This window comes from Gymnoscopelus microlampas (genome assembly GCF_963454915.1).
Source record: "Gymnoscopelus microlampas genome assembly, chromosome: 10".
NCBI lineage: Eukaryota > Metazoa > Chordata > Actinopteri > Myctophiformes > Myctophidae > Gymnoscopelus > Gymnoscopelus microlampas.
In genome coordinates, this window is record NC_139947.1 from 16,340,614 (window position 1) to 16,355,996 (window position 15,383).

Sequence of the window (15,383 nt, forward strand, 5' to 3'; positions counted from 1 at the left end):
ATCCCAAGTTGCAAGTTGCTCTGTTTTTGATGTTGTTGTTGTTGGGCTCTCCGAACCACACACTATCTCACATTGTGAACCTGTTCAAAGATAATGGTCGGCAGTGGCGTAAAGTAACTGAGTGCATTTACTTAAGTACTGTATCCTACTTAAGTATAATGTTCAGGTATTTTTACTTTACTGGAATATTTCTAATTTTCTGTACTTTTACTCTACACCACCACTAGGCATCTCAGAGACAAATATTATACTTTTACTCCACTACAATTATTTGAAAACTTTTGTCACTAGTTATTGATTTTTATTACAAAACATACATTACCCACTTCAGCCCTATATACATTTTGGCCATTTAAAAATAGCATATCAAGCTCACAATGCCTATTTTCTAAAGTTTTGGATTTGAATACTTGTGAAATGGTACATTGACATTCTGCATAATGATTACTTTCTACTTTTGGTACTTTAAATACATTTTGATACCAATACTTTTATACTTTTACTCAAATACATTTTGAATTCCGTACTTTTACTTGTAGCAGAGTATTTCTACATTGCAGTATTGATACTTTTTCCACCACTGCTCCAGAACGTAGATGACACAGATAAAAAAGCAGTTGCCTGGTAACCAGCCATCGAATCACAACGCCACTAACTGTCCCTCTGGGCTATGGAATCTAGACTGCTGCAGCGATGTCCGACAAAATATTTCTCCGCGATTGGTTAAAGCAGACCGCGCAAACTCTCTCCACCAATCATTAATTAGGGATATTATTTTTCTCGGCACTTCTGTTTCATTTCTCGTACTGACTGTGTGTGAGAGACACACAGCAACACTTGTATTCACAATCACAACTAAATGTCAACATAACACCACCAGCAACTAAACCTCCGCGGGGAAATGGGAGAGAGCTCCAACATGAGCACTGATGAAATTTGAAAACATGACATTACTAAAGAGTCTGTTGGTTGTAGTGGACTAGTCTAGGACTGCACCTCATAGTGTGTTTTCATTTTACTAGAGTAATATGCTAGCTTCTTTGCCACACTATGAATAGGCCTATATAGCCAAATTTTCTTCATCAGAGGTGATGTAAGCACGTGCGCAAAATGACAGTATATGTCATATATATGTATACATATATGACACACACACACACACACACACACACTATATATATATATATATATATATATATATATATATATATATATATATATATATATATATATATATATATATATATATATATATATTGTTGCATTCAATGTAAATTATCTATATGAAATAAATGCCAACATTATTCTCTGAGACTCATGGTGTGTGGCTGGGAGTCTGATGATGCAACGCGCGTAGCGCAATAATTTGTTGCACAGACATTTCCGTCTCCTGTAAAAGTAACAGCAATGTGATATAACATCCGTATAATAAAATAGTGGAGCAGTGGGCGTGTAGCCTTCTGCCCGAACCAAACGACACTACACATGGGGGGGTAAGGGTTATACCAACTTTAAACGACACATTTGGGCCACCAAGTGCCGTGCAGGTCAGTGCTAAAATTAAACTGCGGTGCGTAACGTGCGTACTAAGGTCATGCAGACCAGAGGGACTGACAGATGAGACAGAGAGATGATCACAAGGGCTGGCAGTCAAGGTAGCTCCTGCATGGGTGACACGCAACGCCGCACGTCCTCCTAAACTGACTGGTGCACTGGTGTGTACTCTATGTACTCTTCTGATCAAACACGCACGACACATTGCCACAGCTTCACCGAGAAAGAACCGCCGCGCAAACATGTCTTTCCTAGCCATCCCAAGCCAAGAGGGTCTGATGTTGAAGACGATGAAAGGCGGCAGGGCGGCAGAGGAAGGAAACTCGGATGAAGATGATGACGCCGAGGAGGTGTTTGAGGAGGAGGACGTGCGTTTGATCCCGAGATCATCCCCGGTACCGAGGAGGCGCGGCGCGTCCATCTACGATGAGACCATCGAGTACATGCGGATCCACCAGGCCGGGCTGATCAAGAGGAGCGTGGCGTTCGCCGACACGGCAGGTGGAGATCTGGTCGAGGTCAAGGAGTTCTATCAGTTCGATTCGGACGACGAGGACGCCGACGCGAAGTGGGAGAAGGAGGAAGCTCGGTACCGAAAACTGCAAAAAGAGCCGATTTATAACGTGAAGCCAGAGTTTGTCGCCAAGTCCGGCGCCGACCTGGAGGAGGCGGTGATGAAGAACAAGGTGGAAGTTGAGATGCTGTCTCCGGCAGAAGACGAGCCGCTCGCCTTCACCGGGATCGTCCGAGTCCTTAACGTCTCTTTCAACAAAGCCGTTTACATTAGATCGACCATGGATAACTGGGCTTCTTATTTTGACTACCCGGCCGATTATGTCCAGGGTTCTCACGAAGCCAACACTGATAAGTTTTCTTTCAAAATGTCTTTTGCGCCACCTTATAACACGCACGGCTCCCGTATTGAGTTCGTGGTTCGCTATGAAACCTCTGATGGTGATTACTGGGCGAATAACTCGCATTGCAATTATGTGGTGACTCTTCTCCTGTCTTATGAGGACAATTCGGCTCAAGATAATTCTGACCTGCGAGAAATCAGAGGCATTATGAGGCCACCAAAAGACTACAGGTAAATATGCTGTCCTGTCCTGCTACAACTCAACGCAACTTTATTTACAGGTGTAAAGTAAACTAAAGTGGGTGAAATTCTCCCACACCACATCCCATCATTGCAGTTTCAAGAAAGGTGGACACTGAACAGAAATAGAAAAAGACAGAAACAGAAAAACTGGTCAGATATAAATGTGGGCACGGCAGTGACATGAAATATCGGCGCAAGCATGTACTGTACTGTAAGCAAGGTGCGTGCGTGGTTAAGATGGCAGGGGGGTGAGGCAGTAAAAATAGCAGCAGATGTAATATAACATATATAAGGTGCATTTTGAAGGATAATTTCAATAAAATGAGGCCATTAAAAAGCAGAAGTTATAATAACAATGCATACATCCCAGTGTTAAGAGCAGAAGGTGAGAGATGAATGGCATTTTACAGGCAGGTCACCAAATATCCATCCTTTTCATCAATGGGAAAATATCAGATTGGAAGGTATCTTTCTGTTGTAAGCATGCTTGCCCCCATGAGAACCTGTCCTGCATGAATCTCAATCACAAGCAGAGAACATGAGATGAAGATGTTTTTACAGCTAGGCCACATCTGCAGTTTACTGGACAGAGTTCTATTCAGGGCTTGTTCTGCTTTTCTAGTTAAGTATTCTTTTGATCTCTGACACCACTAACTAAATAATAAGCCTAGACTCAAGGCCCCAAACATTAAAGCTATATACTGTAAGACAGCTAACAGGAATGGAATATAGAAGACAACAGCATTTTGCTGGGGGCTTTAAGGGCCTATAATAAGCCACAGTGACAGACTGGGTGTCCAGCTTCATTCTGTGGGTCTGATTTATGGAATAAGAGGTCAATTTTAAAATGTCAAAGAGCAGACTGTTGTGACTACATACGATATGTGTGTGTAAGCTCCTAAATAAAATAAAACGTTTATTCAGGCAAACTTGCTGTGGATTTAGTGATGCAGTCAGATAGCTCAATCACAGTCTTCATATTTTGCAAGGGTAGGACACACCCCTCCCAGAATACCAGTCATCCAGTGGTGTGTGTGTGTGTGTGTGTGTGTGTGTGTGTGTGTGTGTGTGTGTGTGTGTGTGTGTGTGTGTGTGTGTGTGTGTGTGTGTGTGCGCGTGTGCGTGTGTGTGGAGGGGGGGATCAGAAATAGGAAAAGGGCAGGTGTCATTTTCATGCACCATGACTTATTCTACCCTTGACCTTTTCCATCCCTGGACATAGAGAAACTAAAGCTGACATCAGACCAGTCCAATTTCAATGGAATAGATTGGCAAAGCAAAAGTTTTTTGCGTAGTATAGCTCTGGCAAACACACACTTTGCTCATGCCCATAGGGGACATTATCCACATGAACCCTAGTGTCCCTATTCTGGGGAGAACATTCTGGGGGAAAATGTCTCCATTCAGGGGACCTAGTATAAGACTTCTGGGGGACTCTGGTCAACTAGCACGCACTGTAGAGTTTAAGTGGTTAACTGAGAGGAAGATTTTAAAAGCATCATTTACTGTTTGGGGGTGTCAACTCACATGATGAATCTAGAGGGTTCAAACCAAGCCCCCAAGCTTGAAGACCTATAAAAGGACTGGATCTTTGAGCATCCAGGATATATAAACTGATTTAGTTGGCATCTGGGTCTTCTTAGCACCATGTGTCTTTATAAACAAGAGAGGAGCTAGATGGGTTGCTAAGGTTGGGTGAGCGGTTGATTGAAGTATGGGGGATGGGGGAGCAGAGGCCCCATCTATAAACACACTGCTACCACTACCACAACACTGACATGAACTCTTCAACTATTCCACATTCACTCATTTTTGGTGATTTCAACTAGGAGTAATACTTGGAATTTTAAATGTGTACAGGGTTATTTATGCAGTGAAAAGAAAATCTAAAATGTGTCTAAAATATATTGATACATTCTGCAGGGCAAGAACTCAACTTAACTGAACTTTGTCTGATTACAGGTTTACAGGTGTAAAACGTGGGTGAAATTCTTTGCCGTAGAAGCTCCATGATTGCTGTTTGAAGAAACATGGAAAGAGATAGAGAAAGAAAGAAACAGAAAAATAGATCAGATATCAACATGGCAGTGTGAATATATACATAACAGGCATGATACATACATATTACATACTGTGTGGTAAAGATAGCAGTGGGATGACACTGTAAAATAGCAGCTGATGTAATTACATAATATGTATGCTCGATGGGTTACGGAAAAATCAATAAAAAGAGGCAATTAAAAGTACAAGATTATAACAACCGTGGGAGAGTGTATAAATAGTGATAGGCATATAGTCATATACACAGAAGAAAATCCTGTGTGGTGGCCTGTCTCGTCAGGACAGTATCGGTTTCAAATATTTGCCTAAATTGCGTTCATTTAGCCAATGTCTTGTCAGTATACAGTAGATATGGACCCATTTCTGGTCAACACAACATAACCGTTTCACCTGCGTCACAAGGTGTAGCAACACAACCACTACAACTTCTCCCTAGTGTTAGCATACCTCCATCACATTTAAACACACCTGTACCCAACTTACTCAAAACCAGCTGTCTAGCCGCCTATAAGAGGGTCTGTCTGTCTGTCTGTCTGTTTGTCTCGAGCTAACCTTGCAAACCAGCGACAAAGTGCACCATTTATAGAGCACACTGCCTGTAGGCTAATGAATTACCTTCACAAATACTGTATGTACCTTTTTGAAATATTCAACTTTAATCTAATTGTTAATCTAATCATGGAAATAAGAAGGGCTCTGATCGGGCTGTGCCAATATTTCGAGTCATAAGTCATATTATGTCATCTATGACTGATCTCATAGATGTCAGTAGATGACTGAAGTCACAGGCTGGCCATTAAGTCCGAGATCCACATTGGAGCCACGGATCCCTTGATCCACATTTATTATTATTATTAGTAGTAGTAGTAGTGGTATTATTATCATTTTATTTATCCAGGTTAGGTTTGCTGAGCATTAATGCTCTTTTTCAGCAACGCTTTGCTTCACACTGTTACAGTGACTCATTCACACCTCAGAGCTTCAGTTCAACCACAGTTGTTCGCCACTGAGCAGCTCTACTGGAGCAGTTGGGGGTTGAGTGCCACAAGCGAGATCGTCTAACCTTTAGAGCATACGGTTAGATCCTCTAACCTTTAGGTTCCCCGTGCAATACGCACGGGGAACCTCAGGACCATGGTGGCTGGCCATTCAGAGATCTATTTACGTATCTCTTGTCACATGCTGATCATCATCTTGGTCTTGAGCTCATTTGGCAACCTTTGGAGTATAACTGCCAATGTATAACTGCCAAGTATGTGTGAAAGACATTTCTAGACCAGTCCTGTCTTCTTTATGATTATAAACATGTTCTCGCATTATTTATTAAGTCTTCATGCTATAAACTAAATGCTTATTTAATATCGAAGATCAACATGCACACTTAAAAAAACAGGTGCTAAGGTGCATAACTTTAGTGAATAAAACGTTATTTTGCTCAATCTGTATGATAGAGTATGTTAATACAATAAAATGTATATCTGGTGGTTGTAGTTGGTCTACCTACACTTCTATTGGAAAATATTGGGAGAGGAGGTGAGGGGAGTGGGTCTGGGGGGATTCTGGGGAAGATAATAATAATAATAATTATTATTATTATGATAAACTTTATTTTATAGCACCTTACAAAACAATTCCACAAAGTGCTTCGCCCACAGAGTTCAATACACATAAAATATACCAATACAACATAGCAATAACAAATGCAACAAGATAAAAGAAATACATTAAAACTTAAAAGCAGCTTTGTTTTCAGGAGATATTTAAAACAAGGCACAGACTCAGCAAGCCAGATAGTGTGAACCTCTGCATACATTATGTCCTCCTGGTAAATATCCCTGCTGTCAGTTGACCATAACATTCTCCTCCTCCATGTGTATCAGAGGAACATGTGGTTGTCACTGCCCTCTACAGGACAACAGAGGGAGGGTTGGCAGGGACAGGGAGTGCAGAACACATGGCGGAACTGGCAATGACTAAATTGTGGAGAAAATGAAAACAAACAATTGTTCAAAAAGAATGTAAGCTTACTCCCACACACTTAGTCATTAATAGACTTTAATTTGTTGATATTTTTGGTCCTCTGACCTTTGCCAAGATATTGAATTTAATCATATAGTTTATTTGTATACTTTTAAATATTGTTTTGGGGAAAACTGGAAACCTAGGGCAGAGATGGATTCAAACTCGGGTCCACGTGACTCAGCCACAAGGAGCATATGGTCAGTGTAACTGGCTGAACCATCCTGCACTCCTATTTATGAATGTTTATCACCTGTGGGAATTATATTCACTCTACTGTACCACAGTGTCATTACTGTGCTATTAGGCTACTTAAATGCCAGCTGTTTGTGAGATTTTATGCTCGACGAAACAACAGATTGTATGTTCTTTTGGGTGTTTTTTTGTCTGTTTAAATGTAAAATATTCTAATCAAAATATGATTTCTTTTTCAGCGCTGTCGATTTCAATTTTGAGATAAACAACCGCAATGGGGATGATGAAGGTACAAAATGACTTCTAATACAACATTAAAGTGTAATTAAATATGATGGTGTTGCATGATGTTTTCTTTCATACAAGCACATGTTTTTATTTATATTTGTAAATGGAAATATATTACAAATGTAGTTCTGTGAAACATAATCATTGATTTTTCACAGCACAAACCAATCGTCATTCCAAAGTATTTTGTATTATTAAATTTACAGAGCACCCAGGGCCCTCCAGGTCAGATGATTTCAGGAGTAATCCCATCTGCCCAATCATGCCACCACCCGAGATTGACATAGAGGTAAGGGTAAAATATGATGGACCAATACAGATGTGCTTTTCATGTTGGCTATAGAGTGCTACAGGGAGCACGTTTTTTCTTTTCTTAGGATGGCAGGGGAAAACATTAATAGCGAATGAGCCAAGTGTCTTTGTGTGCGGAGTCATCAATCACGTTCCAAAAAAGGGCAGATGCACTGATAGAAGCAGGCGTGAGCCCCGTGAGGTGCACCTGAGTGAGGCATAAAAGCTATAGCATACTCCAACTGTACACAAACTTTGTATTTCAAGGGTAGGTCAAAAGAACAAAATTACGTCATAACAACTTAGGCAGTGTGTTTCAGAACTTTGATTGGTAGTTCTTGCACCTCCAACAATTTCTAACTAGCCGAACAAACAGACACACGATGCGCTCCTGATTTATATTGTTTTATTATTTCTGCAATCTGTCATTAATGTACGATGGACTGTTTTGATGAGGAACAACAAATGTAATGTTTTATTGCTTCCCTTTTTGTACAGAGTCTCCGGTACAGCGTCTGTATTGTCCTGTTCCTCATTGCTCCTTGTAGATGTCTCCCGCACCAGACAGAAAATAAAATCTACTGTAGCACTCGTCTGTGTCATTATACATAATAAAATGTGTAATGACACATATATGATATACACAACCAAGATGGCAATTAATGAATGGGAGAGAGATAGCACACAGTTTGTTTACTGTGTCTGTCGCCAGAAATGGCGAAATCACTGAGACACGTTGAGACAACGTATCCGTGGTTTTCAGAAATGTAAAATGCCAAAATGGTTGACTGCCATTAAAACCTAAATGAAAAGGAACATCATTGGATGACCCTGAATATGAGGACACTTGTCTCATTAATTATTCATAAGTCATCCTGTCATCTTAGGGAAAAAAAGGCCTACAGGGATGATGTCATTTTGTAGTCCAACCGGGAAGGTTATGACAGCAGAGTTTGAATGGAATTATTGCATTGAGGTTTTCTTTTACGAGTTTTAGGACTACAAACTGTATCATTCTATTCAAGAAATGAATGGCTTACCTGCCAGCAGAAGAACTACATTTAGTAAATTGTTAGCTGTATGATTTCCAAGTAATTTTAATTTGCATGCGGTACAATCCCATTTAACCGTCAAACATGCTGAGTGCAATATCCCTTTATGAAAATTACATGTCTAATAAAGCATAATTATGCAGCATAATAATAAGACATTTTGTAACAGGGAAAAATAATCTAATCGTCCATTTGATTACCTTGGCTTGATTGATTATATTGTTCACAGCTCATTGAAGCTTCAGCAACAACTTAGGTAATGTCTGGCTGCACCGCTGACTGCATGACTTTCATATTATTCATATAATTACAGTGGCATGCACAGTATTCTTGTCATTTTCACCATTTACTTAACCACTTAAACCGTATATACCTAGTTGACCGGAGTCCCCCAGGGCTCTATACTAGGCCCCCTCCTGTTTTCGCTATGTACTGAATATTTTTGTCGAAAATAACCGATTTGGCACAGATTGCTGGCCTAGCGGGCTCCAATGTAGCCTGACAGCGTGTCGCGGGTTCGAGGCCTTTGCTGCGTGTCACTCCCCATCTCTCTCTACCCCGTGTCTAACTTCACTTCACTATCAATAAAGGTATAAAAAGGCCCCAAAAATACGATCGACAAGCTCACAACACATTGCAACGTGATGTGTAGTGAGCTTGGAGATGTGCTATCTTCCCCGAATGTTCGCCCCCAGGATAGACACTATGGTTCAAGTGGTTAATTACTCATAGTTGTGGTCCTATTTAATTTGATTTCATGATGTTATGATATTCAAGTGACACATGCCTCATTTATACTTGGAGGATAAATTGTCGCTTGCCGTCAAGAACTGATTTCCAAGCTAACAGCGCGTTCATTCTAATTTTATGTTTGTTTCATTGTTGTTTGTTGTAGAGGAGTCAATCCCACTCCCTAATATAACCTAATCAAATCGGAGGGAGTTACTTTTATTATAGTTGGTGGTTTTGGTGCAAAGGTTTATGTTTTGTTTATATTTTATGTGTTTCACTTAAATCATGTCTCTTTCATCGACTCAAGACTCAAACAAAATGTTGGCATGGTTAAAGCTACAATCCAGGACTTATTTAAATGAATAAAATGTTATTTTACCCAATCTTTATGGTGGAGTATGTTAAACAATATAATTAGTACATCTGCAGTAGTACATCTAGTGGTTGATAATGTCAATAAAGTTATTTGAAGCTGATGGTGCACCGGTTTGAACACTAGATGCGCCACCACCTTTACTGTAGTTCAAAGATCATCTGCCGGGAAAAGGAGGCAAAATTTGGATTTGGATTGTAGCTTTAATAATATATAATCCATTGTTATCCACCTGTAATTGCTTTTTATGATTTGAGTGGCAAATCACTTTTTGGTGAAACATTTACTTCATCACAAATATGAACTATAATGAGGGAGAGAGCAGTTTTTGTGTTGCACAGCTTGTGCAGAAACTGGGATTATTGTAGGAAAGGCACCATCATTTTGGCAAAAAGGTTTTGAATCAGTACCACATAAGTCACATCAAACTGGAAATCAGAAATTCAATAAAAAGGTGAAAGTTGCAATCATTTTGCATAAAGTTGATTTATCAGTAGTCCCATATAGCCTATAGTTAAGCATTAACATGATCAGATAAACCACTGCCACATATTGTCACTGTATGCTGAATTTCTGATTTAAAAAATGAAGGACTCCACCATTTCTCTAGTGGTTTGTATCTCTTCATAATTACATTGTTGGCATGAAATGCACCTCACAGAAAAGCATTAAGATGCACTACAATGCTTTTCCCCTGTCTGCATGTACCTTTGGTGTAATAACCTTTCCTCTTTGTGTTGATACTCTCATGGCTCTTACCTTATTCTTTTTACAGACACACACCTCATCTAGTCCCCGACTCCCACACCACCCAGAGCCTCCATCTGTTGATGGTACACCGTCCATTACCACTGTCTCCTCAGGTGAACAAAAATCACCTTGTGTGTCTTCTGAAACCACGTCACATCCTTATGATGGCGAGTTGTCCATCATATACCAAGCCAGCGAACCTATTCAGCCAACTGAGTCAGGACATTTGCACAAAACCCAAAGTGAATTTGTTAACGAAACCTCAGAGCAACTCAAAGACACTCATCTCTGCACATCGTTCCCTGCTTCAACCTCTGACCCAGCACACCCACATGAATGTAGCACCCATTCAGCCACAGAGGAGCAGATAGGGCTCTCCACACTCAGTAACCCTCAACCAGACATTGTTACCAACCCGTCTGTCACTGAGATCCCAGCCCACACACGTTTAGATCAAAACACGGCCGAATGGAGCTTGTTTCCTTCAGCCTCCGAGGATGTAAAGGTGGAAGCAGAACACGTTTCCATGGAAACGATTGAAAGTCTTAAGCAAGTGGTTAAAGATCCTGTCACAGAAGACGAACCTCAGTTATCTATTATAACTCATGGGCCTCCGGATTCTACATTACATTCTTCAGAGGATCATTCAGAATCAGACCTCGGTGAGTGCAAGACTGAAGATAGCCTTCAAACAGACATGTTCCAACCTCCTCAGGAGCAGATGTTAGATGTGGATGTTGAGTCTGATGCTCAGTTCTTAAGTACTGAAGACAGTGGCCCACAGACAGAGTCAATGGAAGCACTCGACATCTCCTTAGCTTTGGGAGACACTCTCTTACCATCAGCTGCTGACACACTGCCCACTGCCACTGTGACGCTGGATGAACGGTCACCCTGTGCGTCATCCACAACAACACTGCCAACCACTGATGAAGAGCCATCCACTGTGACCCAAAGCAGAAAACCTACGGAAGCACCTGAGCCATCTCTGACCTCAGAGGTCAGTAAGGTCCTGGAGTCGGATGAACAATATGAGGGTTTGCAGCCAGAGGATGTGATGAACCTGGAGAGTGATGAGGAACAATACTTATCCCCTGTTCAATTCAAAAAGCCACCAACTGTCCCAGGGTGTATTTCGGATGTTCCTCCGTCCCTCCATGAGGTTTCTGTGGGGATGGACGAGGTAGCCCTGCGACACAGGACTGCATGGCATGAAGAAAAGACTCCGTCCACCATCTTCTCTCCTGCTGTAGAGAGTCAAGTACCACTAGCAAGTGAAGCTGAGAGAGAGAAGGAAGACTCTCTCCCGGATTCCCCAGAAATATTACCAGAGAATCTACCAATCACCATGTCAGAAGCTGCCAAGCCATCCAGGAATTGGATACCACCAATTGTATTCCTGGGCTCTGCCGGCTTACTCGCTGTACTGTTTTTTACAGTTTTCCTACATTGACCTAAACTCTGTTCTTCCACTGAAGTGCCTTTTCATGATTCCAAAATGAGCAAATACGTTTTTCTGTGTGCTTGTGTGAGTGTGTAAATGTATGTGCGTGTTCATGGATAGAAAATTATATGGGACATATGGTGAATATTTGCATCATTCGGCGATCTACAGTACCAGGGTGAAAATACAACTCAAGTGCACTTGAGTTTATCCTTAACTCCTACTGCAGAAGGAGATTTACAATTAAAACATTTTTTAGAGGTAGAGGGGAAAGGGTGGTGGAGGGGTTCTAAAAGCGCAAAGGTTTCTGGGATGTTTGGGTTGGGTTTAAGTTGCGCCTGTGATTGGTGTGCAGAGAGGAGTCATCTTGAACAGGTGTGGTTCTCTGCCTCCCGAACATCAGTTGTCCAAACACTGTGAACGTGTCCTGCAGGTGCCTGCAGGAGAATTAGTACAGTAATTGGAAAAAAGAAAAGAAACAAAAATGTAACACTGTCCTGACTTCTGAAGGAACAAAAACAAATCAAAGACTTGTATGATACTCTGTCCGACATACTGTAGATGTCACATTAGAGAATCCATGTGTACTGACACTTATATTTAATAAACTGTGTTGTTTTACTGTCAAGTAGGACCCGAGTGCTAGTTCTTGTTAACATACTAGATGTTTCACCAATGTACAGCAGATCCATCCTGCAGCTTGTGTAGCAACCTCACACATTGATTGACGTGGGAAGTGATGTATGTACAGTATAGGTTTTTGCAGTGCATTGCCATAAAATACAAAGTCTAATATTCCGCAGATCTACTTGTCTTTATTTCGCTGTCTTCCTCTTCCTTTAACCACACGCTTTCAGAAATGTGCTTCGCAACCACTCCATGCCCAATGATGATTATGCGAGGGAAGTGAGGAAATTTAAGAAAGATATTGTGCAAACATGGCAAAAATTAAAAATAAAAACTCCTGACTTTGAAAAATGCCATCCCCGTTAGGTTAAGATTTCACACGTCACATTATCACTATTTATGAAAGTATAAAATAGGGCTTAAAGGGGCATGAAACCCTAGGCTGAATTAGTTTATTTCCCAGTTGAGGTTAAAAACTACAGCAGGTTAAAAACAAACAAAAAAAGGCTAAGAAAATCATCTGCAGCAAATCAAATTAATAAACACAGATTTAGGTGTGCCCAAAGCCATAGGTATGCCAATGTGAAGCAAACACAATAGACAACAATATTGTCAATGCACATTGACACACCTAAAGCTATTAATTTGATTAGCTGCAGCTGTGACGCTTACATCACGGTGTACTATCCGTGTACACCGTATACTATATGTACGGCAGATTTGTCGGACTGGGAGGCAAACTGCAGCCGTGGAATACATTGGAGTCAATGAGGGCCAGGTGGACCAGCTTAGAACAAACACTATTTCTGAGTGACTGTGACCTTTGTGAAATACTCTGCCCAGGAAAATAAAATAAGACGTGTGTTTTTCCATATGTACACTGTATAATTTTATTGAGGTATCTAAAGAGCACAAAGAAAGCTTCTGAACGTGCCAACGTATCGCAAGACTGTCCATCATTGACCTCCCATGCCTGTCAATGGCACCTGACTGGCCCGTGGAACATCTACCTTCTTCAATTACCTTGTGTACTATAAAGTAAGGTCAACCATATACAGCATGCCATGGTTTTACCCTGCTGTAGTTTTTTTTACAACTTTATTTAGCTGTGTTTATGTTATAAACATGTACATAGCATACAAAAACCTGGAAACCAAACTACAAAATCATCCTGGTCCCCATTTAAGTGGTTTTAAATCCCTCTGTCTGTGTGGAGCCTGTAGTTTGTCCAACGGCAGCAGCGTATGTCAGGTTTAAATTAAAGTGGAAATACACAGAGCAACATGAGCCTCAGACAGCTGCCAAAGGTCAGACATTGCAGTGAAGTCAATAGTGTCGTGCTACAGGGGGCAAAGCTGCCATTGTAAACAGACCAGCGCTCAGGGGCTGACAATTCCCAGGGAAGCCCCTTTAAGCCGTCCAGTTGACTGATAACATATCACATTGATAACATAGCACAGGCTATTTCTGATTATATACTGTAGTACTCATGTCCTCATTACTGTATGGATGGCCTACTTCTGGTCATGTCATTACACGCGAACATTCAGCGAAAATAGCCAATCTACTCAGTAGATTGGCTCACAATGCTTGAGCTTGTACAGTAGATTCTACTGTACAAGCTCAAGCATTGTGAGCTGCATGTACAGTAACCGTAACCCTAACCCTGTATATCGGCTATTTTTGGTGAAGAGGGGGAAAAGGAGGGGACCAACTAGCGTATAGACCCCTAGGGGACCCCAAAGGTACGGTTTAAGTAGTTAATGAATGACCCACTTTTAGCCCATCCATTAAACAGTGGGGGAAGAAGGACACAGATTTTTTCAGTAAAGCTTGTTTTTTTCAATAGGTCTTTCTGTCTCTCCAGCTCTTTAATAAACAGAAAATAAATGTTCTGTTGGGTTGACAATTTCATCCAAGTCATCTGAATACTGCATTAGACATTTGCAGGGGCAAATTGGAAATAGAGTGCATATTGGGATGACAAAAGCTGCATTTGAGATTTGACCTCAATGTCTGCAATGTCATAGCTCTGAAATCAAAGTTAATTATAGGCTATAGTCAAGTCATTCCATAAAGCAAGGAGCAGTCATCTTAGAAACAATTCAAGACTTAAGTGCTGAACTCTGGGTGTGCATTTTGCAATAATCAGGGCTAATATATATAGCCTAGCCTTTATAGGCCTATTTCATAATTCTAAGTTTGTCTCATAAACAGTGTAAATGCATCAACTTTGTGTCATGTATGATGGTGTCTATCAGTTGCGAGGGTAAGACAGTGGTTCTCAACCAGTGGTCCAGGGACCACCAGTGGTCCTTGAGGGGGTTCCAGGTGGTCCCCAGCTAAATGATGGAGAGTTGGTAACCAAATGGACCCTTATTGGATATTTAACTCTTGAGAATGTAAAATGAAACCAAATGTACCCTTATTAGATCTTTAACTTTTGAGAGTGTAAAATGAAAGCAAATGGACCCAAAAGGGTCCATTTGCTTCATTTTATGCTCTCAAGAGTTAAATTATTGTTAAACATCTGCATTACTTATTTACAAGAAGTCTCAACAATTAGAGAATGTAGAAGGCTTGTTATTTTGATCAACGTCTGCCTGTTCATCTCTCCTATTGGTACCAACATATACAATACAGCATGGAATTGTGGACACAATCTTGTCCAACGATAACTAAATATTCTAGGTGGAATCTCGTCAAATGGTGGTCCTGGTTCGTGGCTCAAATGCCGAATAAATAATGGACCTTGATATGAAAAGGGTTGAAAACCACTGGTTTAGAACAAAGCATCACTTTTATGTTATGGCTGAACCCCCCCCCCCCCCCTTCCCTCTCCTTCTCCCTCTCCCTCTCTCTCTCTCTCTCTCTCTCTCTCTCGGTTCCCGAACAGAA

At 40.9% G+C, this 15,383-nt stretch overlaps 1 protein-coding gene across 1 annotated transcript; it reads left to right on the plus strand.

The window, feature by feature from the left end:
• Positions 1–1,616: 1,616 nt before the first annotated feature.
• On the plus strand, positions 1,617–12,640 carry LOC311053906 (uncharacterized protein). The gene is made up of 4 exons (XM_084069693.1): positions 1,617–2,641; positions 7,168–7,217; positions 7,423–7,505; positions 10,440–12,640. The coding sequence occupies exons 1-4, from the start codon at positions 1,797–1,799 to the stop codon at positions 11,865–11,867; spliced, it is 2,406 nt and encodes an 801-aa protein (XP_083925819.1). The 5' UTR covers positions 1,617–1,796; the 3' UTR covers positions 11,868–12,640.
• The last annotated feature ends 2,743 nt before the right edge of the window (positions 12,641–15,383 follow it).